The sequence below is a fragment of the Dendropsophus ebraccatus genome, chromosome 8 (genome assembly GCF_027789765.1).
Source record: "Dendropsophus ebraccatus isolate aDenEbr1 chromosome 8, aDenEbr1.pat, whole genome shotgun sequence".
Taxonomy (NCBI): domain Eukaryota; kingdom Metazoa; phylum Chordata; class Amphibia; order Anura; family Hylidae; genus Dendropsophus; species Dendropsophus ebraccatus.
Window position 1 is genome coordinate 94,059,128 of NC_091461.1, and position 27,792 is coordinate 94,086,919.

At 46.7% G+C, this 27,792-nt stretch overlaps 1 protein-coding gene across 1 annotated transcript in view; it reads left to right on the forward strand.

Annotated features, from left to right (window-relative positions):
- Positions 1-2,299: 2,299 nt before the first annotated feature.
- LOC138798738 (membrane-spanning 4-domains subfamily A member 8-like) overlaps positions 2,300-27,792 on the forward strand; it is a 36,349-nt gene continuing 10,856 nt past the window's right edge. Inside the window, exons 1-3 of the mRNA XM_069979310.1 lie at positions 2,300-2,548; positions 10,414-10,679; positions 22,202-22,312. Coding sequence (XP_069835411.1) covers positions 2,389-2,548; positions 10,414-10,679; positions 22,202-22,312 — 537 coding nt within the window. The 5' untranslated portion in view covers positions 2,300-2,388. The remainder of the gene's footprint in view (positions 2,549-10,413; positions 10,680-22,201; positions 22,313-27,792) is intronic.

Below are 27,792 nucleotides of genomic sequence, written 5' to 3' on the forward strand. Positions count from 1 at the left end.
AAAAAACAAAACACAATGATAAATGTCCCCTATGGGGGAGATTTATCAAGCATGGTGTAAAGAGAAACTGGCTCAGTCGCCCCTAGCAACCAATCAGATTCCACCTTTCATTCCTCACAGACTCTTTGGAAAATAAAAGTGAATTGGTTGCTAGTGGCAACTGAGCCAGTTTTACTTAACAAACATGAAGTAAAGTGAAACTGGCTTAGTTGCCCCTAGCAACCAATCAGATTCCACCTTTCATTTTCCAAAGAGTCTGTGAGGAATGAAAAGAGGAATCTGATTGGTTGCTAGGGGCAACTGAGCCAGTTTCACTTTACACCATGTTTGATAAATCCCCCCCAATGTTTGATAAATCTCCTCCTATGTGTTTAGATTTTTAAGATTTCCATCAGTAGCTTCTCACTTAACTCAGCAGACAAAGCCGAATCCCCAATAAAATGTTGAAAAATGAAGTTTTTCTTGTGTATATCACTCACTGCTACTGATATCGTGGGGGTATGAATTGGCCTAGGTCAAAATACACCCGGGGTATAATCTAGCCTAGGCCAAAATACACCCGGGGTATAATCTAGCCTAGGCCATTTTAACCCCGGGTATAGTCTGGGCTGGGGTATACTCTGGCCTGTTACACTGGATCACAAAACGGCCGTGTGTTACTGCAGTACCGGCCGGATGATCTTCAGTTCCGGTGAGCTTGTGTGCGCCAGCATTCACCTGTGCACACAATGGAGCGTGTGGCTGGAGCTGCACACTCAATTGTGTGAACTGACAGGTTCTCTGCAGCTGTTATTCAATGAATAGCGGCCGCAGAAAACTGACATGTCAATTTTTTGCAGCACCACTAGAGATCCCGGCCAGAGTGTATACTATGGGGGACATTTATTAAGTCCAGAGTTTTTTGCGCCAGGCTTAAAGATGTCCCTGCAGCACCGACACTACGCAGATTTATGTAGAGACGCACTTGCCTCTATATAAATCCTGAGCACATGGAGGGAAACCTACCCCAGCTCTGAGCTTGCGTAGGATTGTTTATCATTTTTCCATGCACAAAATCATAAATTCAGCGGACCTAGAGTCTGTGTCGCCTGTTACTCCTTTGATTTTCCGTACACATTTACTATATCAGATACTTATATTGCTGGGTGTAGTAGTGCCAAATAGTTTTTCCAACTTGCTTGTGGATTGAACATTAATGTACAGCCTGAGAGCTTGTAATAGACTAGACAGTCTAAGGCTATGTTCACACAACGTTATTCTTCAGTAAAGAACAGCCGCTGATTGCAATGGAATTGGCGTCCGTTCTTTACTGCAGGGGCGGCATTGCATTGAAGTCAATGCAATTTTGCCCACTGTATTCACACATCGTTATTTTAATGGCCGTTCTTTAGAAATGACGTTAAAATAATGTACATGTCTATTATTTCAGGACTGAACAGCGTCCGGAGATAATAGCTGTTCACACAATGTAGCCGCACTTTACGTTGAAGTGAATGGTTAATTGATTTGCGAGCACACCCGACGGTTCCCGCAAGTCAACTGTAAAAAAGGAACGTTCCTGTAGCTGATACAGAGGTATCGGCTGCAGGAACGTGCTGAATGCTATACTACGCAACGGACGCTGTTAAACAAAGTGTGAACATAGCCTAAAAATGCACAATATTTAGGCAGTCACTCTGTAAGAACTAGACAATAATAACAAATCTGGACCAGCGTGTTCTGCGGAGCGTACATACAATTGTGACAGGGTAAAATCTATCACCAGACTCCTCTAGGAAAATATACCATTACCTGCTGGCCATTGCAAATGTATGCTTACAGATCAATCTCCCATTTTGGCCTTGGGTGGTTGGGGGGGGGGGGGGGGGGGGGGGGGGGGGGGGGGGTCCTGTGTGTCCTTTCTGTGGGTTTTTAATTTAGTGTAAAATGTTAATATTTCCATTAGGTAAACAACTGAAAACTAGGAATATTAAATGGACATGCTCTGCAACCCCACTTAACCCCTTGGGGGCCAGTGGGTCTCAGCATTAAAAATCTGCTGTGATCAATAAATTTGACATTTCTGATGACAGAAGTTATTAGATTTGATAAAGAATATGCCTGAAGATGTTAGAGATTCCCATTCTTTGCTTCAGTCATGTATAGCTAACTGCTGGGTTCCTGCAATACCAAGGCTTCTCCTTCTCTAGTGTGGAAGACTATTCTTCAGAAAAGAGACTGGGCTGTTGCATTTACCTTTTCAAGACACCACAGGCAGCATCCTATCTGCCACTACATCAGGGTCTGCCAGGGCAGCTTCCTCCTACATCACTACTGGTATCAACTTGCAGAAGCCCTCAAGCCAAGGTTTAATGATGCAAGTTGGAGGAAGTGCATAATGTGATCAGGATGGAGAGTGGCTGGGACGTGGTTAGTGATTTGCTGAGTGGGCTGTCACTCTCCTCTGGGCTCACAGTTTCGTTTTCCTCAGAAACAAGCACAACCGAAGCAGCTCGACAGTGTGAGAACCGCATCAAACAGCTCCCCATGTCTCAGCTTCCTAGACAATGTGAGTGTCATGTGGGGAAATATTGGGGGAGGGGCCATTACCACTGGATATGTTAAGTTTTACATGGATTGAAATGTTATGTGTATGATTGTAGATAAAGTTCTGCCTGGTTAGCGAACAGTAATGGGGCCGGCGGTGAGGGGAGCAGACAGTCCCCTGGGGGCCCCCTAGCGCAGTGGCAGTGTGGGTCACAGGCAGCGTCCTGCAGGCTCTGGCTGTCATCCCTGGCCACAGCTAATGGCTGCTATCACGGGTCACACACAGGCTGCAGGACGCCATGTGTGTGCTCCATGTGTGTAGCTCTCTCCCTCCCCCTCCTCTTCCTCCGTCTCCTGCTGTGACTGGTGTAATGTTACAGCAGTCGGGACGATGGAGGAGAGGGCTGCTGGATGAGAATGACAGCCTGCTGCTGCTGCCGCCATGTATATGAGGGGGATGCACCACTACACCCAGCCTGGCCTGCTTCCATGTACATAAGGGGGATGCACCACTACACCCAGCCTGGCCTGCTTCCATGTACATGAGGGGGATGCACCACTACACCCAGCATGCTCCTGCTTCCATGTACATGAGGGGGATGCACCACTACACCCAGCATGCTCCTGCTGCCATGTACATGATGGGGATGCACCACTACACCCAGCATGCTCCTGCTTCCATGTACATGATGGGGATGCACCACTACACCCAGCCTGGCCTGCTTCCATGTACATGAGGGGGATGCACCACTACACCCAGCATGCTCCTGCTGCCATGTACATGATGGGGATGCACCACTACACCCAGCATGCTCCTGCTTCCATGTACATGATGGGGATGCACCACTACACCCAGCCTGGCCTGCTTCCATGTACATGAGGGGGATGCACCACTACACCCAGCATGCTCCTGCTGCCATGTACATGATGGGGATGCACCACTACACCCAGCATGCTCCTGCTTCCATGTACATGATGGGGATGCACCACTACACCCAGCCTGGCCTGCTTCCATGTACATGAGGGGGATGCACCACTACACCCAGCATGCTCCTGCTTCCATGTACATGAGGGGGATGCACCACTACACCCAGCATGCTCCTGTTGCCATGTACATGATGGGGATTCACCACTACACCCAGCTGGCTGCTAGAGGGAGTAAGTATACTGTATATGTAGTGTGTAATGTGTATGAATGCTATGTGTATGATGGATGAATGCAGTGTGTGTTACATGTCATGTGTTAGTGTATGTGTGTGTGTGTGTAAAAAAATAATAATAATTATATATATATATATATATATATATATATATATATATATATATATACAGTGGTGCCTTGGATTAAGAGCATAATTCGTTCCGGGACCATGCTTGCAATCCAAATCCACTCTTAAACCAAAGCAAATTTTCCCATAAGAAATCATTGATATTCAAACAATTGGTTGCACACCCCAAAAATAATGATTTATTATTCTGAATAACATGTAAAATAGATTAAACAAACATTCAGAAACAGCAGAATCTGTGATATTATAAGTAACTGTACAGTAATGGAGAGGATGGGAAACACAAGGGCGGACAGAGACTGCAGGGAGCATGAAGGAGTGAGCAGGGCAGATGTGGGCACAGTATAGCAGCACTCTCTGTCTGGGGAGAGAGGGGTTACAGCTATGAAGAGATTACCCCATAGTCCTGTCCTCTGATGTAAGCCCCAGCCTGAAGTGGATCTGCTATGATTTGGAAGGTGAGGGAGTCTTTCTGGGTCATAGTACAGGGCTGTAGACCCCGCTATGCAGACCATGACCCTCTTCCACTCGCGCTCCCACCCAGTACAGGGAGCTCTTAAACCAAGTCATAATTTTGACAAACTGTGAGCTCTTAAACCAAAACGCTCTTAAACCAAGTTACTCGTAAACCAAGGTACCACTGTATATATTTTTTTTATTTTTTTTTTCCACTGACCCCAGCAGAAGTGTTGAGGTGACTAGACTGTGTATAGGAGCTGCAGCCATTCTCAGGCCTCATCAGTCCTATATAATTGCTGCACATGACCACTGAGGCCGGTGATTGGCTGCAGCTCATATGTATAGTGTATGATGATGTCACTAAGGGTAATATGGTGTATTTTATTCAGGAAAAATAAGGTGGTATTCAGTCCTTATGTTGTGGTCACTATATGGCGGTAATGTTGGTCTGTATAGAGTGTGTTGAGTCATTATGGGGCGGTCACTCTATGGTGGTAATATTGCTTTGTATTTAGAGTCCTTATGCGGTGGTCATGCTATGGCGGTAAGATTGGTCTGTATATGGTGCTTATACAGAGTCATTATATGGCAGTCAATCTATGGCGGTAATATTGGTCTGTATATGGTGCTTATACAGAGTCATTATATGGCAGTCATGCTATGGCGGTAAAATTGGTCTGTATATGGTGCTTATACAGAGTCATTATATGGCAGTCACTCTATGGCGGTAATATTGGTCTGTATATGGTGCTTATACAGAGTCATTATATGACAGTCATGCTATGGCGGTAAAATTGGTCTGTATATGGTGCTTATACAGAGTCATTATATGGCAGTCACTCTATGGCGGTAATATTGGTCTGTATAGAGTGTGTTTTTGGGTCATTAAGCGGTGGTCATGCAGTGATATTAGTCTTTACATGTGTGTGTTTTCTTCAGTAACAGTATGGCGGTAATATTGGTCTGTATTTAGTGTGTATATAGTGTCATTATGTGGCGGTCATGCAGTGGTGATATTATTAGTCTTTATATGTCTGTGTTTTCTTCAGTAACAGTAGGGAGGTAATATCTGGTCCTGACAGACAAATTGTTCTGAAATGACACATTTTTGTGTGAGTCTTTTACAACCCTAGCAAAGTAGTAAGGGCATGGTACTCTTAGATCATGCAAATGTGAAAGTTTATTTTACAGTGTAAGGCTATGTTCACACTACGTATATGTCCGGCCACATATTTTTCGCGGCCGGACATACACGTGTGAAACTCCGGCCGGGGATTTACGTAAGTTGTGGCCGGCTACGTACGGTCCGCGAACTTACGCCCGTAGTCTACTTACGCTTCCCGAGCGCCCTACGTAGCGATCTGACAGCGGTCTTTTACTTGGAAATCTTCGGCTAGCCCCGGACACCCCACAGAACCTTTTGGATCGGCAAAGCGAAGTGCAAAATGAAGAAATCACCACTACGTACGGGACCGCATGTTACGGCATTTTCGTCCTCAAACAATGGTCTGGTTCATTTTTTACGGCGCCGCATACGATCCTGGCGTAAGTTCTTACGTAGTGTGAACTGTGCAGCCGTAGATCCTATACTTTCCAATGTTCGCAAACTACTTAAATCTCCGGCCGCTTATTCACGGAACGCGCTACGGCCGGAAACTTACGTAGTGTGAACATAGCCTAAAGATACAGGTTTTTACTCCGACCGATATATAAAGTATATGTGGATATGAGGATATGTGACGTAGCAACGTTTCAGTCCTGCTAGGACCTTCCTCAGGCTGTGCGGTCTCTGAACGTGGTGAAAAGAAGGAGTCCGGACCCAAATGCTACAATATTTCAGCTTTTGGGGCCCCAACTTTAACTTTGGCCAGGGCCACATTTAGAGTACGTTCACACCTACCGGATCTGAAGCGGATTTGACGCTGCAAGTTAGCAGCGAAATCCGCTGCGGATCCAGTACTGTGAATTTGAATAGGTCCCATACACCCAGCCGATGCGCTGCATGTATGGGACCCGGCCCCTTTAACCCCCGCGCATCCGGCCGAAAGCCTGCCCGCCCGCAGCCCCGGACCCCAGCCCGCCCGCACCGCCGGCCACCCCGAGCATACATTACCTGCTCGGTGCCGCGGCTTGATTCAGGCTCCTGGCAACAGGTACATCCTCTTTAATCTGAACGCATGAATTGAACGGTGCCGGCACGGGGAAGCAGGTGCAGCGGTCCGTTTTTCGGACCGCGGCCCGGTTCCCGTGCACGGCGCCGTTCTATGCACCAGAACCGGCCGGTGCTCAAGCACTGGAGGCCGGCTCGCCCCCAGTGGGAGGGAATTCCCTCCCCTCTATGACGCGGCTCCCTCCCACTGAAGGCGGCACAGCTGGCCTCCAGTGCTTGAGCACCGGCCGGTTCCGGTGCGTAGAACAGCGCCGTGCACAGGAACCAAGCCGCAGTCCGAAAAACGCCGTTCGATTTGTGCGTTCAGATTAAAGAGGATGTACCTGGTGGTACATCCTCTTTAAGGTCATAACTGCTCATATGGGGGGGGGGGTTTACTGGAGGGGTTTATTTTGCTATGGGGCCCCATGAATCCTAGCTATGTTCCTGATTAGCTGGGTCTGTTTGCAGCTCCTTCCGCGGACACTGAAGGGCTACGGAGAAAATGCACAGAGGACTTCTGATGCAAAACAGCCTAATCTACATCACTATCTAAGTCACTATGTGGTGATGATGCAGTGATAATATTTCTTTCTTATGTAATGGTAATAGGGATGCGACTGGGGGGGGGGGGGTATGCGCGGCACACTGCCGTGAATGTCCCTCTTTCCTTCCAGCATAAGTTGGGAGGTATGGTTTATGTGATGTGACATCACCAACTTTACAGAGACCTGAACACGCCATGCTTTTAGTAAGTGCAGAGAGAATGCGCTATAGGGGAATCTCCCATAATAAGTGTCTATTAGTAATTTTCAGAACTTTTTTTGGGCAATAACATATCTTAAAGTGTAACTGTCATTTCATAAACCAAAATGAGTCTAAAGTGACTTCTATAGTGACCACTGCGGCCGGTGATGACAGGCCGCTGTGAATCTAGAGTGCGCGCGGGACCCCGGGAGAAGCGGACGGCAGGAGCAGCCCTGGAACGTGGATGGGCAATGTATATCGTTAGTCGCCAGCCACGCACCACTATTACACGTAGCGGTGCGCGGTCGGCGCCCGACAAAAATAGGGTCTAACCTATATCATTGATCAGCCGATGATCGTTGTCATCGGCTGATCGTTGCATTTATTACACAGAGCGATAATCGGCCGAATCGGGCCAATTCGGCCGATTATCGTTCCGTGCAATAGTACCCTTAAAGGGGTTATCCAGCGCTACAAAAACATGGCCACTTTTCCCCCTACTGCTGTCTCCAGTTCAGGTGCAGTTTGCAATTAAGTTCCATTTACTTCAATGGAACTGAGTTTCAAAACCCCACCCAATCTGGCGACAACAGTAGGGGGAAAGGGGCCATGTTTTTGTAGAGCTGTATAACCCCTTTAATATAAACAGCAAAAAACAATGGGGAGAAGGCATCTCTGGTACTCCAAAGGATGATAATTAATTATTATTATTATGTTTCTGGATGACAATAAAAAATGCTGATCCATTCCAGGTAGTACAGAAGCAGCAATAGGATCGGCACTCAACCCGGGACCACTTACCACTGAATAAACCTGTGTGAAGCGACTGTTCCGAGTGCAGAGTCTTCCTGCTACTTCCATCTCAGGAAGCGACTTCAAATGTTTTTATAGCATAAAGGAACAAAATGCAAGACCTAGGGAAACCCAATAGAATATCAGAAAACACTCTGCGAATGTTGTTATGTACTGTTTCCCCTGGCATAAAGGGGTCTTAAAAGGGTATTCCCAGTTGAACCAACCTGTGGGGCTTGTCTAGTTTATATTTTTTTCAAATACATTTATTTATCAAACTTGCCTCTTACTCCTGATATGTCTGTTATTTCCCTGCCATTGTTGACAGCTAGCTGTGTAGGTTACCTACCACTGCTCTACTCTAAAAGCAGTGGTCTGGCCGCTTTAAATATAGTATAAATATTTTGATATATATTATACAATATATTAAATAAATAAAGCCCCGTCCTCAGTTTCCCAGTCAGATTTACTAAGAGGTGCAGGCCTCTGCTTGGGAGCAGGTGTAAATCATGATAAATCAGGTGTGGGAGAATGCCATGCCTCCTCCCTGCCCACCCATGCAGTGGTCAGTCTATGGTGGTAATATTGGTCAGTATATAGTGTGTATAGTGTCTTTATGCAGTGGTCAGTCTATGGCAGTAATATTGGTCAGTGTATAGTGTCATTATGCAGTGGTCAGTCTATGGCGGTAATATTTGTCTGTATATAGTGTAAATATACCACCATAGAGTGGTAGAGTAAATTGCCACCATAGAGTGACCGCCACATAATGACTCTATATACAGACGAATATTACTGCCATAGAGTGAATGCTACATAATGACTCTATATACACACTATATACAGACCAATATTACCGCCATAGAGTGACCACCACATAATGACTCTATATACACTACATACAGACCAATATTACCACCATAGAGTGAACGCTACATAATATTGGTCTGTATATAGTGTATATACAAGCTCTCTGCTCGTACATGCCGGCCGCGTCAGCCCTCCTCCACCCCGCAGGGAGCACGGCGTCCCGGTGCTTCCTGGTGTCTACGGCCTCCCTGCGGGGTGGGGGAGGGCTGACGCGGTCAGCATGCAGTGCGGACCGAGAGACGGTATGTAGGAGCAGAGAGCGGCGGCCGCCGGCGAGACAGTGTGAGGGCCGGCGGCAGCGGGGAGTCAGCGGCGGGATAGTTAGAAAGTGGAAGCTGGGAGGAAGGGGAGCGGAGGAGGGGGCATGCTAGAGCCCCTGTGATGAACGGCTGTGCGGCGGCGGGGTAATGGGGATAGCACAGGTACTACTCCCCCATCCTCTGCTCATACTATGAGCAGAGGATGGGAGGAGTAGTACTGTGTATATATGTCCAGCACCGAGCAGGGAGGGAGGGGGGAGGTAGATGCACAGGCACTTCTCTCCCTCCCTGCTCGGTGCCCTCCAAATGTACTGGTTAAATACATTTATGGATTACTTTAGGAGCAAAGGACACTTGCTCCCCTATTTATTCCATATATGTATTCAAGCAAAAACATACTGTACATTACATTACATTTTTACATACACATCCATGTAATTCCAATTGAGTGTCCAGCAGGGGGCGCACTATATATATAGAAGTCAATGGTACTCATTGACTTCTATATGTAGTGCGCCCCCTGCTGAACACTCCATTGTAATTACACCCTGATTCGTGATGTCATCAAATCATTGAGAATTTGAAGTCTCTGTGATCTACTAAATTAAGGGAGATAGCAGTAAATGTCTATTTCCCGTAATTAATGTACATTAGGAATTTGTCTAACTTTCCATAAGTAATAACATATTAAAAAATACTTTTGGCCGGACATCTCCTTTAATATACATTGTACTGCATTTTGTATACTATCATTCCTGTAATCTTCTATTGGGGCCAGTTCACATGGAGCAAAAACAGCGGAATTCCATGGCGGAACTCTCCGCCACAGAATCCCGCCTGCCTCAGTGTGACACTGTTTCTCTATGGGAGGACTCATGTGCCTCTTCTCTCTGTGGCTGTCCGTTCAAAGAATTGACATGTCAATTATTTGAGCGGACATTCAGAGAGAGCAGAGGCACGCGAGCCCTCCCATAGGGAACCATTATCACACTGAGGCAGGTGGCAGATTTTACTCCTCAGATTTTACTCTGGCCCTTACAAATGATCAATCAACATCAATCTCAATAGACTGACCCTTTCTTTTTACTATTGAAATTTTTTTTTTACTGAAGTTCCTGTAGTTTTTTTGAGTGAAGTTTCTGTCCAGTAACCTGCTCTCAGGCAGCTGCTGCTGTGGCAATAATGCAGGTTCAATATGGCAGCCCCCACCATCATGTTAGGAGAGCAGAAAAAACACACAGTCATACATTCCTTTTAAGCATGAGTTGAGAATTTCTTACAGTTCATGTTATACTGAACTCATTTTTTTTCCTACTTTCAGTGCCTGATTCTACAATGTATGTAAGAATCAATGAGAATTCAGTTTATGCCAATCAGACTGTACCGAACCAAGCTCCCACAGCTGTTCCTAACTCCCTACAAAGTGTCTCCATACCGCTCCTGTCATACAATGCCTCTCCTTCAGGACAGGCGTCGACTGTCCCCAATGCGGCACCACAATGGAGTGTGGCTATAGTGCCAGCAAACTCAGAACGATCATCTCCTTTTTACCAAATATTCCTGAAAAGCAAACCGAAAGCATTGGGGGTAAGTAGCAATATATTATTTAAATGGATTTACAATCTTATAAAAAATAAAGAAATATACATAAATGTGTCTGAATGCTCATTGGGTGATGCCCCATAGATCATGTGGATAGAACCCAGGATGTTGATACTGCAGGGCCAAAACTGAAAAAGTTTTTGGGTCCTGTTCTCAAAGGAATCCAAAACATATTTAACCCCTTAAGGACAGAGCCTGAAATGGCCTTAAGGACAGAGACAAATTTTATGAATATGACCTGTGTCACTTTATTCATTAATAACTTCGGGATGCTTTTACCTATCTGGCTAATTCTGAGATTGTTTTCTCGTGACATATTGTACTTTACATTTCTGATAAATTGGAGTCGATACTTATAACGAATCTTTATGAAAAAACCCAAAATAACGTGAAAAATTGTGAAAAAATGCATTTTTCCAACTTTGAAACGTTTCTGCTTATACAGAAAATGGTTATGCCACATAAATGATATATTAAATAGCATTAGCAACATGTCTACTTTATGTTGGCGGCATTTATTAAACTATTTTTCATTTTTTTTTAGACAATAGAAAGCTTAAAACATTAGCAGCAATTTATCAAATTTTCCGTAAAATTTTAAAATCAGATATTTTTAGGGACCTGTTCAGGTTTAAAGTGTATTTGAGGGGACTGTATGTTAGAAAGCCCCACAAAGCACCCCGTTTCAGAAACTGCACCCCCAAACTCTGCAAAGCACATCCAAAAAGTTTTTTAACCCTTTAGGAGAGTCACAGAAATAAAAGTTAAGTGTGCAAGAAATTTGGAAATTTTAATTTTCTGTGCAGAGATTTTATTGTAATCCAATATCTTTCATAATTATAAACCTACTACCAGAGAAATGCACCCCAATATTGATTGCCCCGTTTCTGCAGTTTATAAAAATACCCCATATGTGACCCTATTGCATTGTTTGATGCAACCACAAGCCTCAGATATAAAGGAGCACCTAGTGAATTTCAACGCCTCCGTTATATTTGGTCATTTTTGACTGTACCACTTCAGGTTGGCAGAGGCTCTGGCAGGGCCGGACTGGGACTGAAAATCGGCCCTGGCATTTCAAAGCACACAGGCCCAACTTACCGTACGGGGTCGTCTATGCAGCGTCTACCAGACAAAGATTATAGGCTCTTAGCTCCAGCACCATCATCACCTCTATACAAACTCCCTATCTATATTGCTCCACGCTGTTACAGCGCCCACGTTATGCCCCTTGTAGTATTTACAGCCAGGTTCCCTCTATGTAATAGAAAGGCCCCCTGTGGTCTAGTGGTCTAAGGAGCATAATGATGGGTGTAGTAGTAGTGTGGGGGCATAATGGTGGGTGTAGTAGTGGTCTGGGGGCACAATGATGGGTGTAGTAGTGGTCTGGGGGCATAATGGTGGGTGTAGGAGTGGTCTGGGGGCACAATGATGGGTGTAGTAGTGGTCTGGGGGCATAATGGTGGGTGTAGGAGTGGTCTGGGGGCACACTGATGGGTGTAGTAGTGGTCTGGGGGCATAATGGTGGGTGTAGGAGTGGTCTGGGGGCACAATGATGGGTGTAGTAGTGGTGTGGGGGCATAATGGTGGGTGTAGGAGTGGTCTGGGGGCACAATGATGGGTGTAGTAGTGGTGTGGGGGCATAATGGTGGGTGTAGTAGTGGTCTGGGGGCACAATGATGGGTGTAGGAGTGGTCTGGGGGCATAATGGTGGGTGTAGGAGTGGTCTGGGGGCATAATGGTGGGTGTAGGAGTGGTCTGGGGGCATACTGGTGGGTGTAGTAGTGGTGTGGGGGCATAATGGTGGGTGTAGTAGTGGTCTGTGGGTGCAGTAGGGATTTAGTCAGAACCCATTGATAACACCCCCCCAGTGCCTCCATTACTCACACACTCTGCTGCTGCTGCTGCTGATAATGATGGTTCCTACCCTGTCCCGACTGCTGCTGACAGGGAGGAGGAGAGTCACACACAGGCGCTGCCCCCGGCTCTGGGCCTTCAGTGAGGGAGGTCATGTGATCTCTGCAGGAGAGGTCATGTGATCTCTGCAGGACCCAGAACTTACATGTAAATGAGCAGGCCTAGCCAATGCCTGCTCATTCTGCATGTCAGTGACGGTTTCAGCAGGGGCAGCAGGGGGCGGGGCTTCCCGGGACAGGAAGAAGAGGAGGCCGCACCGCACTGCAAGTGAGACAGACAGCCTGTAACCTGATGCTGCAGGGCTCTGTGATTGGCTGGGCAGCATCAGGTGTTTACAGGAGTTGGGGGAGGAAGTAGTCGGGTATGTAGGGGTCCGGACCTGCCCACGGAGGGGGCAGCCCCTCTGGCATTTACCAGAACTGCCCTATGGCCAGTCCGGGCCTGGGCTCTGGGGTTCCAAAACCTAAAAAACACCCCTAAAGGGACACCATTTAGAAAACTACACCCCTCAAGGAATGTAACAAGGGGTGCGGTGAGCATTTGGACCCCACAGGTGCTTCACAGATTTTCAGAACAATGTGGCGTGAAAAAAGAAAAAATTTTTTTTTACACTATAACGTTGTTCTAGCCTTCAATTTTTCATTTTCACAATGGGATAAAAGGAAAAAAAAAACACAAAGCATGTAGCGCAGTTTGTCCCGAGTACAGAAATACCCCACATGTGGACATAAAGTGCCAAGCGGGCGCAGGACGAGCCTCCAAAGGGAAGGAGCGCCAATTGGCTTTTGGAAGCTGAATTTCACTGGAATGGATTTAAAGAGCCATGTTGCATTTACAGAGCCCTCGTGCTGCCAAGACACTTGAAACCCCCCACAAGTGACCCCATTCTGGAAACTACACCCCTCAAGGAATCTAACAAGGGGGGCAGTGAGCATATGGACCCCACTGGTGACGGGCACAAATGTGGAACAATGTTACGTGAAAGGGAAATTTTTTATTTTTTCACTTTCACGGCACAAATGTGCCCGTCATCAAGGGGTCCATATCCTCACTGCACCCCTTGTTAGATTCCTTGAGGGGTGTAGTTTCCAGAATGGGGTCACTTGTGGGGGGTTTCCAGTGTCTTGGCAGCACGAGGGCTCTGTAAATGCGACATGGCCTTCATCATCCTTTCTGGCCGAATCCAGCCTCCAAAATCCAAATGGCGCTCCTTCCCTTCGGAGGCTTTCCCTGCACCCACATGGCGCTTTATGTCCACATGTGGGGTATTTACGGACTCGGGGGAAATTGCTCTACACATTTTGTGTGTTTTTTTCTCTTAACACCTTGTGAAAATGAAAAAATCAAGGCTAAACCAACATTATAGTGTAAAAAATGTAATATTTCATTTTCACGCCACATTGTTCCACATTTGTGCCCGTCACCAGTGGGGTCCATATGCTCACTACACCCCTTGTTACATTCCCTGAGGGGTGTAGTTTCCATAATGGGGTCACTTGTGGGGGGTTTCAACGGTCTTAGCAACACAGGGGCCTTTTAAATGCAACATGGCCCTCGAAATCCATTCCATTCCAAATCCAGCCTCCAAAAACCAAATGGCGCTCCTTCCCTTTGGAGGCTTACCCTGCACCCGCATGGCGCTTTATGTCCACATGTGGGGTATTTTCGTACTCAGGGGAAATTGTTCTACACATTTTGTGGTTTTTTTTATCTTGTAACCCCTTGTGAAAATGAAAAAATCAAGACAAGATCAATGATTTAGTGTAAAAATTAAGCATTTTTTACTCTAAATGTTGGTCTAGCCTTGATTTTTCCCATTTCCACAAGAGGTTAAAAAAGAAACTGAACACAAAACGTGTAAAGTAATTTCCCCTGAGTACGAAAATACCCCACATGTGGACATAATGTGCCATATGGGCACAGGGCAAGCGACCAAAGGGACAGAGCGCCATTTAGAGGCTGGAATAGAGGATGGAGGCCATGTCGCAATTACAAAGCTCCTGTGCTGCCAGGTCAGTAGAAACCCCCCACAAGTGACCCCATTCTGGAAACTACACCCCATAAGGAATCTAACAAGGGGTGCAGTGAGCATATGGAACCCACTAGTGACGGGCAAATTTGTCGAACATGTGCCATTTTTTTCATTTTCACGTCCCAAATGTGGCCATATCCCCGCTGCCCCCCTTGTTAGATTCCCTATGGGGTGTAGTTTCCAAAATGGGGTCAATTGTGGGGGGTTTCTACTGTCCTGGCCGCACATAGGCTTTGTAATTGCCTCATGGCATCCTCTAATGGGAATGGCGGCCATACCGATTTAGTTGGGGAAAAGGGACTATTCTAATTTATTTGGGGTATTAGGCCAATTAGTAGTTTATAAGGTTGAAAATGACAGGTGTCCATCAAATTCAACCTGTGTTGATCCAGAGGAAGGCAAAAAAAACCCTCGTGAGGCAGACGACAGTAGCCTCATCACAGGGGAAAAATTTCTTCCCGACTCCATAATGGCGATCAGAATAATCCCTGGATCAACGTGACCCCTGAAATAGGAATAAGGGACAGAATTTAGATAATGTAGAACCCCAGTGACGTGTGGTGCGCCTTGAAGCGATCCTGTATGCAGAGGCCGCGGTGATCAGGACAGGTGTCGCACTGGAAAATGGCGTCCTTCCTGATCCCCCTGTTACGCCACACTCTGCACTTCTTCTGGGGTCTCCTGTTTTCCAGTGTGGGGGACGTCACCTGGAAAATGTTGCCCTGGTGCGATACGGGGTCCTTCATATCCAGAAGCGCTGGGTCCGCTCCATGGCTGCTAAATATTAGGGCTTTATTACTGCTTCTGATATTTACGGATCGTGCCGCAAGCTACAGTAGCTCGGGCAGCGAGGGACCAGAAGAGGGGGTGCTGGTATAAAAGTTATCCCTGTACAGGTGGTAACCTTTATCCAGCAGTGGGAAGATCAGTTCCTGAACGATCTCCCCACTAACTCCGAGGATGGTAGGGGGGGTATGCAGGATTCGGGTGTCCCTTCCTTCATACACTCTAAGGGTACGTGCACACTGCGGAATTGCGACAGATAACCCTTCACGCATTCCGCAGCTGGCACCCATCGGTGGACTGATGCGGGCGCGTGTCTCCGTCCGTGTCACACTCCATTCTATGCACGGGCGGATTCCGCTCTCCGTCCAATGTGTTCATTCTTTGGATGGACGATGGAATCCGCCCGTGCATGGAATGGAGTCTATGACATGGGTGGAGACACACGCCTGCATCAGTCCGCGGGCGGGTTCCAGCTGCGGAATGCACAAAGGGTTATCCTTCGCCATTCCGCAGTGTGCACGTACCCTAAATCTGTAAGTGTACCCTGAGGTACTCTCACAGAGTGTGTAGAATTTCACGCCATACCGTTATCTCTTATTGGGACGGTACTGGCGGAAAAGACGTGTCTGGGGGGCAGCGTACGCTACGCTACCCCCAGACACGTCACTGGATGATGAGGATGATGAGGATGAATGGAGGAAAGAAGGATCCCCCCATTCATCCTCACTGGCTGTTTCAGTGTCGGAGGCAATAATAACGTATGCGTCCGACGCCGAAAACACCCTGGGGGCCATCTTTATACGGGATTAGTACATGGGGTATGTGAATGTGTTCTGGTGTAGTGTAAAACTTTATTTTGTGTAGTGTGGTGTAATGTAGTGTTTTTTTACGTTTTTTTTGACAGTAAGAAAAAATATCCCTACGCCAAGAAAGGAGCTGCTGATAAAAGCCGCAGTTATGTGCGGCACTTATCAGCAGACAGTGGCGGTAGGATATATAGGGGAAAAACGCCCCTACGCCAAAAAGGAGGAGTTGCTGATCAGCGGTGCACTTAGGTGTAATGCTGATCAGCACTCAGCGGCGTTAGGGCGAATAAAAAGAAAAAAAAAATTTGGAAAAAACAAAAACAAATCTTTTTACCCCAAAGCAAATGATCGGTGTATAATATACACTGATCAGCCGCTAGGGGGCAGTAGAATGGAGCTGGCGGAGATGGCCGAAGATGGGGGTGACGGAAAAGCCCGAAGAGCCGAAGATTCCCAATGAAGACCGAACGAACCCGGAAGTGGAGAAGAGGACGCGCGGAACCGCGAATCTTCGTTCCGGAGGCCAGGATCAGGTGAGTATGGTACACCTGCACCACACACACCTGTTCTGCACCCCTCAGCTACCTAGCTGAGGGGTGCAGAACCCGGCCGGACACTTTTTAACTGTTAGATCGCTGTGGGGGTGGCGATCGTGGGGGTGGCACCGGCGCCATCTTTGTTGGGGACATTAATGGCGATTGGTGCTGTCCCGGACAGCACCAATCGCCATTGCTTTCCGGGTCACCGATGATTCAGCTGCTATCGCCTGATCTGTATTGATCAGCCGATAGCAGCGATCGTCGGCACGGGGGGGGGGGTTAATCACCCCCCGTGCTGACGAGCAGAGATGGCCTGCTATACATTATAGCAGGCCATCTTCCCCGATCGTTGTGAACACACAGCGTTCGGGGAAACATCGGGCGTAAATTTACGTCCATTTGCGCTAAGTACCAGGGCGCGGGGGCGTAAATTTACGCCCGATGTCGTTAAATGGTTAAAGGGCTCATCCAGTGCTACAGAAACATGGCCACTTTCTTTCAGAAACAACAGGACTCTTGTCTCCAGTTCAGGTGCGGTTTGCAATTAAGCTCCATTCACTTCAATGAAACTAAGCAGCAAAACCCTGCACAAGCTGGTGACTAGAGTCTCTGGAAGAAAGTGGCCATGTTTTTTGTAGCGCTGGATAACCCCTTTAATGGATTGTCCAACTGTATATTTTTGCTGGAGCTGGACAATCTCTCTTTACTGTAATACTGTGCACAAAGCAACATGTTTCAAGTTGAAACCAAACTATTGTCTACTCTAACCCCTTCCCTCAGCATACATTCTGGGCCATGGTCGCCTCCGAAGTGGTATAACTTTATTTTTCTATTGACATAGCCATAAGAGAGCTTATTTTTTGCAGGACGAGTTGTACTTTTTATCAGTACCATTTTGGAATACATATGACTTTCTGATTATTTTTATTACAGTTTTTTGGTGTCAGATTTACAAAATACAGCAATTTTAGCATTTTTTTTAAATAGGTAGTTTTCACTATAATTTTTACATTGGAAAAATAATGACTGCACCGCACGCAGAGGCCACGCCCCCTCTGTATGCTGCCACATCCCCCAGGTCTCCCCCTCCCCGCCCTTCTGCCGCAAGTGACACAGAGAGCCCACTTGCGAATAAATTATTTGCAAATCAAGTGTTTGCGAATACATTTATTCGCAGGTTGGCTCTCTACGCCAGAAAAGGCCCAAGGCGCCACATGATAATTGTCCCCCTTATTGTTTATTTTATGAGGGGAGGGGGATGGGGGATTCAGCCTGTGCCGCAGACAGCTGAGCTTCCAAGATCCTGGCATGGGGGACCCGTACTACCTTTTTTTTTCCTTATGCTTTTATTAACTTTTCAATAAAATGAGGAGGGGAGTTACAGAAAGGAGAAGGGGAGGGAGAAGCTTAAGAGTAATAGCAATTGGTAAAGATACATTAGCCATGTAAACATATGACATTTAAATTCCATTTAATACGTTCTGTTTGAATCATTAAGTCACAACCACAATACCTAAGCAAAAAGGGGGGGGGGAGACCTGGGCACCCGTTGGGAAGGGGGGGGGGGGAGGGGAGATTCACGTCATGGAAACATAATGGTCAGATCAGGAGTTAGCTGTGTTTATATGTGATGGGTCTTCTCCAGCTACTTCCTGCTCCAAGTACCAGGTAGTACTGTGGTATAAAAACCCCAGGCCAGGGCTCTACCTTCCAATTGGCTGATGATGAAAGCCACTTTAGAGCGCTCGGTGGAAAACTGACTACTCGAGTCAAGAATCCTCTGCACAACTTAGAGTCCCCAGAGTACTTGCTTGGGAGAGCCAGTCGGAGTGAAGAAGAAGCGTCAGGAGGTGGTGTGCGCTGGGCAGTAGTCTGCTGCTGTAAGGCGGTAGTGAGTTGCTGGATCTGCTGCGACTGTTTCTGGATTTGTTGCGCCTGCTGAGCGACCACTCTGGCGACGTCACGGAGATCAGGCACCTCGCCGGGATCCATGGTTGGAGCCTACTGTAACGCCTGGAGTAGTGGATCCACTGGACCGACAGCAGCGATGGCACTAACCTCACCAGGGGGCGGAGTCTAAGGGGCCGCTGGTTTTCACCAGAGCCCGCCGCAAGGCGGGATGGACTTGCTGCGGCAGGCGACCCCCAGGTCGCTACCCCTGGCTTGGTTGCTGGTGTCGGCAGGCGAGGCGTGGCAGGAGATGGCACAGGCAATGGTCTGCAGGTGAGAGCGCACGTGACAGGCTGAACACGGGAACAGATGGAGTGACAGGGGAACAGGAACCAGGAACAGGGACTTGGGACCAGGTAACGGATAGGACTCAGGAACAGGGACTTGGGACCAGGTAGCGGAATAGGACACAGGAACAACAGGGGGCTGGGCCAACGCTATGGGAAGCATGTAGAGGCTCCAACACTAAGGACAGGGCATGCTGGGATTTATAGGGGAGTGATTGGTGCCACTAACCAATTAGGAGCGCACTGCCCCTTTAAATCTGAGACAGCCGGCGCGCGCGCGCCCTAGGAGGCGGGGACGCGCGCGCCGGCCGGCACAGACCGCGACATGCACGGAGGAGAGGTGAGGCACCCCAGGGGCCGAAGCAGCAGCAGCGCCGGGTCCCTACACAAGGACCCCGGCGGCTGCACGGGACAGGAGGCGGTCGCGGCGGCAACCCGGGACGCGGGAAGCCGCCGCGGCCGTGACAGAAGTCCTGTATACCTGCAGTGTATAGTTGATGAAGGTCCTGTATACGTGTACTGTATAGTTCGGGGGTCCTGTATACCTGTAGTATATATTTGGTGCTGTATACCTGTAATGTATAGTTGGTGGAGGTCTTTTATACTTGTAGTTTATAGTTTGAGGGTCCTGGATACCTGTAGTGTATAGTTGGTGGAGGTCTTGAATACCTTTAGTATCTAGTTCAGGGGTCCTGTATACCTGTAGTGTATAGTTTGAGGGTCCTGTATACCTGTAGTATATAGTTGGTGGAAGTCCTGTATATCTGTAGTGTAAAGTTTGGGGGTCCTGTATACCTGTAGTATAGAGTTGGTAAAGGTGCTGTATACCTGTAGTATAGAGTTGGTGGAGGTTCTGTATACCTGTAGTGTATAGTTTTGGGGTCCTGTATACCTGTAGTGTATAGTTTCGGGTCCTATATACCTGTAGTATATAGTTGGTGGAGGTCCTTTATACCTGTAGTGTAAAGTTTGGGGATCCTGTATACCTGTAGTATATAGTTGGTGGAGATCCTGTATACCTGTAGTGTATAGTTTTGGGGTCCTGTATACCTATAGTATATAGTTGGTGGAGGTCACGTGCACCTGTAGTGTATAGTGTTGGGGTCCTGTATACCCATGGTCTGGTACCTAGGGTAGCACCTTGCAGAGGGGCAGTACCCTGCCGTTCAGACTTGCCATAAAAACTGGTGTCTTTTTGAGGGGGGGTATGGCAGTATTGGTCAGGTCTGGTATAGCGGTGTTATCCAGTCACATTATGGTGGTATTGGTCAGGTCTGGTATTGCAGTGTTATCCAGTCACAGTATGGTGGTATTGGTCAGGTCTGGTATGGCGGTGTTTTCCAGTCGCAATGTGGCGGTATTGGTCAGGTCTGGTATGGCAGTGTTATCCAGTCACAGTATGGTGGTATCGGTCAGGTGTGTTATGACAGTGTTATCCAGTCACAGTGTGGCGATATTGGTCAGGTCTGGTGTGGTGGTGTTAAATGTGACGTCTGGAGCTATTACCTACCAATCTTGATGCTAATTGGTGAGTGAGGATGGAGCATCTTCAGGTTTAGTGCTTAGGGCAGCAGCAGTATGCCTTGTATACATGTACTGTATATTTGGGGTAGGGGGTCTATCAGTTATTTCTGTGAACCATTCAGATTCCAGCTCCCTATGAAAATGAAAGTAGTAATCCTATTGGTTGCTAAGGCTCCCGACTGCCATTTACTGCTGGGCAGCTGCAGCTAATTATGTCACCTGTGTGTGCAGTGTGGAGATTTTCCCATTCATCTCTATGGGGTGCTTTTCCCCCTCCCCTCCTGTACATCTGGCAAGGACGGGACCTTTGCTCTAACCTTCCCGGGCACCCAATGTATCTGTGTGCCAAATTTGGGGTCAAACGGTTCAGGCGTTTGGAAGTCTATACGGGACAGACGGACAGACAGACTTTCATTTTTATTATATAGATATATGTCAGTTAGTAATTGAGTGTTATTTAGTGTTAAATGAATGGTTTAACTGGTTAAGAATGCTAAATGTACATTAATAGTACCAAAATGTAAAAACTTAAGTAACATAAATAAAAAATAATCACAAACAAGTAAGATCAAATATTAAACAGAATTCTAGAAGCGTAGCTAGGGGTTCAGCCTGGGGGTGGAGGGGTCGAGTAACTAATGTTGCCCAGAGGGAACTTCAGCAGAACGTTTCTCTTTCTGAATGAAAAGGTACATTACTACAATTCCCACTTGTATTTTTAATCCTGGCGCATAAGCATAAAGTGAAATGGCAGAACACAGTCAGTAGTAGGCGACATGGAGAGAAGGAGCTGCTGCACATCACACCTATGGCTGATACTAATGCCACTCGGCTATTTTTAAAAGCCAACGCCAGGATGTTGGTGTATAATTTGATCAAACCATACTGCCCCGTGTACCATGTGCCTGTCTCCTGGTTCACACGGGTCCCTACACTAACTTCACACCGTGTCGGTCAGTGACTGTACAATGAGTTTTAGGCCGGGTTCACACAAGGTACGATAGCAGCCGTTCTGTGACATGGCCGTGTCACTGAACAGCCGCTGTGAGGTGAACTTCACTTCTTTTGATTTGGAATGTGGGTGCATTTGAGTGTGCCCACCTTCCAAATCACCATAGAAGACTTAACAATGAATAGCGGTCGCACAAAATTGACGTCAGTTTTCTTTGGAGCCGTATAGAATTCCGGCCAGAATGTATACAAAGTGTATACACTTCGGCCGGATTTCCATAGGGCACAATGTTACTTAAATTTTCAATAAATAACGGCCAGTGTTGCACCTGACGTTATTTAATAATAATTTATGTTGTGTGAACTTAACCTTACCAGTAACCTTACCTAACCAGTACACATAATAATTTTAATTTATTAAATTTATTTATTAATTTAAGCAGTTACCCTGCTTGGTGTAATTGATGCCCACAGTGTAGCACAATAATTATCATTATCACACAGTAAATGTATAGAATAGTATGGCCACTTTTTGGATAAAAGTATTGTGCGGACACATTAGCACATCTGGGCCTCTGTGTTTTTGAACACCTCTTTTGAGATGTGGGAGCAACTATTGACCCTGACCCTCAGTTTTTAAATTGGCTTATACAAAAATATGTAGTGTTGACTTAAAATGTTGTTTTAAATCTTTTTGCTCTATTTTCTTTTTCAGATTGTATTGATTGTTTCAGGCGTCTTGGAGATCATTTTTGGAATTGTTCAGAGTATTACCACCTTCTCTGTAGCAGCAGTGAGTGGTATTTTTTTCTGGGGCCCAATTTTTGTAAGTATTATCCCATTTTAATATTTTACAGTGAGCGAGAGAGAGATGAATAGAATACATTTCTTTACTTTCACCTTTCCTATGTTACATCATTCTGAATCTAAAACAGTCAAATAGAGATAAGCAAACCAAACCCAGTTTTGGTTTGAACGTTCGCAAAAGTTTCGGCAAAAAGATTCAGCAAGAAGGCAAAGAACCATTTTGTTTTGACCGAACTAGCGAGATGGTGTCAGCGCCATATCATAAATTGTAATTTTGTATTTCTTATATCAGGCATACCTTGCAAAAATGAGTAAGGGTCAAATGACCTCACGAAAACAAATAATGGTTTGTAAACTGCTCACAGCCAATCAGAAAGCTTTCTTGTGTCAAGGCAAAATCTGTATCATTGTTAATGTTGCAGTTTTTTTTTTTATTAGCGGCTCCGGAATTGGTAGGAACTGGTCAGCGAAATCAGTGAAAGGAAGGGTTTTGTGTAACTCTGGTACACTAATAACTGTTCTGTCTTGTCCACCCTCCAGTGTAGTGTCAGAGAGAGTATTCAAAATGGCAGGTGATGTCCCCACCCTAAAGCGAACAAGATTGTTTGCCAAAAATGTGGAAAAAATAAATATAGCATGTATCAGTGACGGTTTTAGAACCCCTGTGACTGATGCGATGCTGTCGACTGGTTACTATTACCACCACCACTGCTGTAGACTCACTAATATTACTATCACCCATGCTGCCTACCTAAATTTTTGGGCGGCTTGCAATAAGCCATTGCTTCTTTACCTGCCAGAAACAAAATCTGCAGTGGATTTAATATGTGTTAATATACTCGAAGGCCAGTTTCACACTTACAGCGCTGCAGCGGATTTCACGCTGCAAGTTCTGCTTTACATCACCGCAGAGCACCAGATGAATATTCATTAGGAGGAAGCTTTATACTTGGCTGCAGGGAACCAAATCAGCCTAACTGATTCGTGAAATCAATCTTTCACTGCTTACACTGATAGCTGTTAGGGCAAAGAGTCACATGGTACCATACAAATATCTGTCTGTGCTTCCATAACATAAAAAAATGTCTTTATTCTCTGGTGATAAATGGCAAAGCGGTGTTCCCAAGCCCCAGCCGTGCTTAGGGCTGTATTAGTTTCTCGCTATCACCAACTTCCCATCCCTGTTCAAACATGATTCACAGTCAGCTGTAACCTGAGCCCTATTTCCATTTCTCTCACTTGGGCATATTTTGCATGCAATATATTGTGCAGGCAGGGCCGGCTCCAGGTCTTTGTGGGCCCTTGGGCGACAGAGGCTCAGCGGCCCCTTTGTGAAGCAAGTCATGTGGCGATAGTAAACAGCAGGTATAGTAATTAGGCCCCCTAAGTGCCCTATGTAGTAAATAGGCCCCCTCTAGCATACTTGAGAAAGGCTCTAAGTAGCAGTTTAAATGTTCCAATATAACATAGCCCCCTACAGCATCCCCCACACAGTACAGTATATACACCTTGCAACAGCCCCCCATATAGTATAGCTCCCCTCTACAGCATCCCCTATATAGTACAGCCCACCTCTATAGCATCCCCCATACAGTATAGCCCCTCGCACAGCATCATATAGTATAGCCCCTCCTGCACAGCATCCCCTACATAGTATAGCACCCCCTCACAGCATCCCACACAGTATAGCACCCCCTCACAGCATCCCACACGTAGTATAGCCCCCCCTGTACAGCATCCCGCACATAGTATAGCCTCTCCTGCACAGCATCCCACACATAGTATAGCCCCCCCGCACAGCATCCCACACAAAGTATAGCCCCCCGTGCACAGCATCCCACACATAGTATAGCCCCCTGCACAGCATCCCGCACATAGTATAGCCTCTCCTGCACAGCATCCCACACATAGTATAGCCCCCCCGCACAGCATCCCACAGATAGTATAGCCTCTCCTGGACAGCATCCCACACATAGTATAGCCCCCCCCCCCCCCCCCCCCCCCCCGCACAGCATCCCACACATAGTATAGATAGTATAGCCTCTCCTGGACAGCATCCCACACATAGTATAGCCCCCCCCCGCACAGTATCCCACACATAGTATAGCCCCCCTGCACAGCATCCCACACATAGTATACCCCCCCCCCCGCACAGCATCCCACACATAGTATAGCCTCTCATGCACAGCATCCCACACATAGCATAGCCCCCCCGCACAGCATCCCACACATAGTATAGCCTCTCATGCACAGCATCCCACACATAGCATAGCCCCCCCGCACAGCATCCCACACATAGTATAGCCCCCCTGCACAGCATCCCACACATAGTATAGCCTCTCCTGGACAGAATCCCACACATAGTATAGCCCCCCCCCTTCACAGCATCCCACACATAGTATAGCCCCCCCCCTCCCGCACAGCATCCCAAGGCCTGCTTTGTAAGGAAAATACCAAACTAAACCGTGTGACACACAGCTGACTGAACCGGAAGTTCTGTTCTCACAGCGGCGTCAGAGCCTAGAGCCCTCCTTTGCTCTCCACTGCAATTGGGCATTTTAAAAGTCCTGCTATAGAGGCCAATAGTGGGACTTTTAAAGTGACACAGCGGGAGGAGGGGTAACGAGCACAGTTTGACAGCCAGACGCTGAACCTGGCGGCCGGGTGGGCCCCTAGAAGCCAGTGGGCCCCGGCACTTGCCCCAGTAAGCCGGGTGCTTACGCCAACCCTGTGTGCAGGGCACTGGACAGCTAATCTAGGACAACAAGCCAAAAAGATATCACAATCACATTTCTGAAATGTGCTTTTAAGTGGTTCCAATAGAAGAAACACCAGACCTCCTGACTAGTGTTGATCGAACTGTTCGAGAAAAGTTAAGTGCGAGTCGAACATCTCGATTTTCTCAAACTTGAACCGAACCAAACTTTTTACTGTTCGTTCGAGTTAGTGTTCGAGTTAAAGTTCGAGCGTCTTTTTGCCAGCCAATCAGTGCAGAGCACATCGAACTGTCAGAAACGTCATTGCTGAGATGTAGGGGTCTCATTGGCTGCTAAAATCACATGACCATCTCGTATATAACACTGTGATGTGTTCTGGACGCCATTTTCTGCGCATTCACTGTGCTGTACAGACTGCTCTCTGTGTGTCTGTCTGCTTGCATGCCGCTATTTAGCTTAGTTAGTTAGTGGAGCGTTTAGCAAGCTTAGGGACAAGCTCAGGGACTTAGGGCGAAGTGTAGACTTAGATGGCATTTTCCTCTCCATAGACAGCAATAATTGGGTTTGGTAAAGCTGGGTGACTACCATTATACTTACTACTATACAAGATGCTAGGTAAGCTGGGTGACCGCTACTACGTCACTACCGCCTCAACTCTGCTACGTCAATGCTGCCTCAACTCTGCTACGTAACTACCTTACTACCTCAACTCTGCTATATCACTTCCTTACTACCTCAGCTCTGCTATGTCACTATCCGCCTCAATTCTGCTACGTTACTGCCGCCTTAACTCTGCTACGTCACTACCTTATTACCTCAACTCTGCTATGTTACTACCTTACTACCTCAACTCTGCTACATCACTACTACCTCAGCTCTGCTATGTCACTATCTCAACTCTGCTACCTCAGTTATCCATTAAAAGGAGTGAAGTGTTTTACTCTCTTAAAAAAAAGAAATTTGTCATTTTTAGAGCCAAATTTTCTTCACTAAGTTATTCCAAGTATCCAGTTTATTCTTCTGGATGGTAATTCCAGCTTCTCCTCACCTGTATTGGTATAAAAATTAACCCAAACATCTCCCATTGACTTTAATGTTTCAATAGTTTTTTATTGAAAGATTTTCATATTTATAACAAACATAGATTAAAAAACAATAGCATAATAAAATGACAAAGTACAGGCTGGGATAAACAACAGCTGACGTATGCTTAAAGATCACATAATATACAAACTCGCTAGTCATAGCATATGAGTAACAATGCGATGGAGGGAAACAAAGGGCACACGATAACAAAAAGCAAGAGAGTGTTAGAGTATGCTGATATGAATATACATAGGAGATTATCAAAGATTAAAAGGTAGTAAACAATGCTCAAGAGAAAGGCTGATATAAGCATAATGATGACATGGACACGGGCAAGCAAGCCACTTGGCATAGGGAGAAGGGGCACACAGTCCGGCCTAGTCAGAGACCTAGGAGTATCCAATGATAAGACTGTAAGGTTCAAGCGAAAAAGATTAAGCAGAGTTCCATGTAGTTAGCAAACGCTGGCCCTCCTCCGGGCTGGTAATACCGTGTTGTACCTCATAGTATGGGACCAGCAACTGAGTTGAGTTTATCCACCTATATGAGATTCCTTTTTCCCTCAAAGATCTCGTGACACCAAAAAAAGCTCGACGTTTTTACAAAGTCACTGGAGATAGATCAGTAAATACTGTTCATTCTGTCCCTCACCGCCGCCATAAATTTCGCTTTCACATGAAAATAGTGGAACCGAACCACTACGTCCCTCGGAACATCAGATGGGAGATGGTCAGGTCTCGGGAGTCGCTTTACCCAATCAATAAGCAAATCTTGAGGTGAGCAGTCTGGAAGCACGCTACTCAGGAGTCTCTGTGTGTAAGATGGTAACTCGGAAAGAGCAACAGCTTCAGGCACTCCCCGAAGTTTACCATTGTTGCGCCTTTGAACATCATCCAGAATCTTATGTTTGTCACGAAATGACTGAAGTTCTTCCTCTAATTTCCCACAAGTAGCTGTTAAGGAATTGTATGCTCCAATAACCTCACTAAGTTTCAGTTCGGCTAACAATGCTCTGTCCTCCCCTGCTCTCACCAGGGAGGAGAGAGAAGCAAAAACGTGATTTTTATGCAGCAATGAGTCTCTCAAAGTCACAATCATTTCTTTCACTGCTGTAATAGACAGCTGAGCAGTGTACCTGAGAAAATAGTCCAAGCGCTTATCAGGACCATAGTTTAAATCATCTAGAGGAGAGATAGATGAAGAGCGAGCTGTAGAATCGTTGAGTACTTGGGGTGTCAGATGTTGCAGAGGTGCCGAAGGAGAAGCGCAGGTTAGAAGATAGTGAGGCACAGAGCTGTCATCGTCGCTTAAGAGGTGGCAGGGAGGAATACTTGTAAATGGCAGCGCCAGTGGAGAGAGTACACTAGGGACTGGAGCAGGGTGAGAGACTGCGTTGTCCCGGTGTGCTGGAGCAACGGCAGGGGTGTTGCACGGCAGATCAATACATTCAGCAGCAGGAGTGGTAATGTCCGTAGCAAACAGAGCAGGGAGACATAAATCCCAGCAAGACTTGGCTCTCAGTAGATGGTCCACGTCACCTGCCAGTCGCTGAGTAGCAGCTTCGGCGACTCTGAGCTTTCTCCGTCTCCGTTTTGCTGCCTTACTAGGTGACAATTTAGCTAGGCTCACCTCCTGATGTACATCCACATGTTCGGGTGCAGGAGAGTCCTCCCACGACTCAGCCGCACCTGCTAAA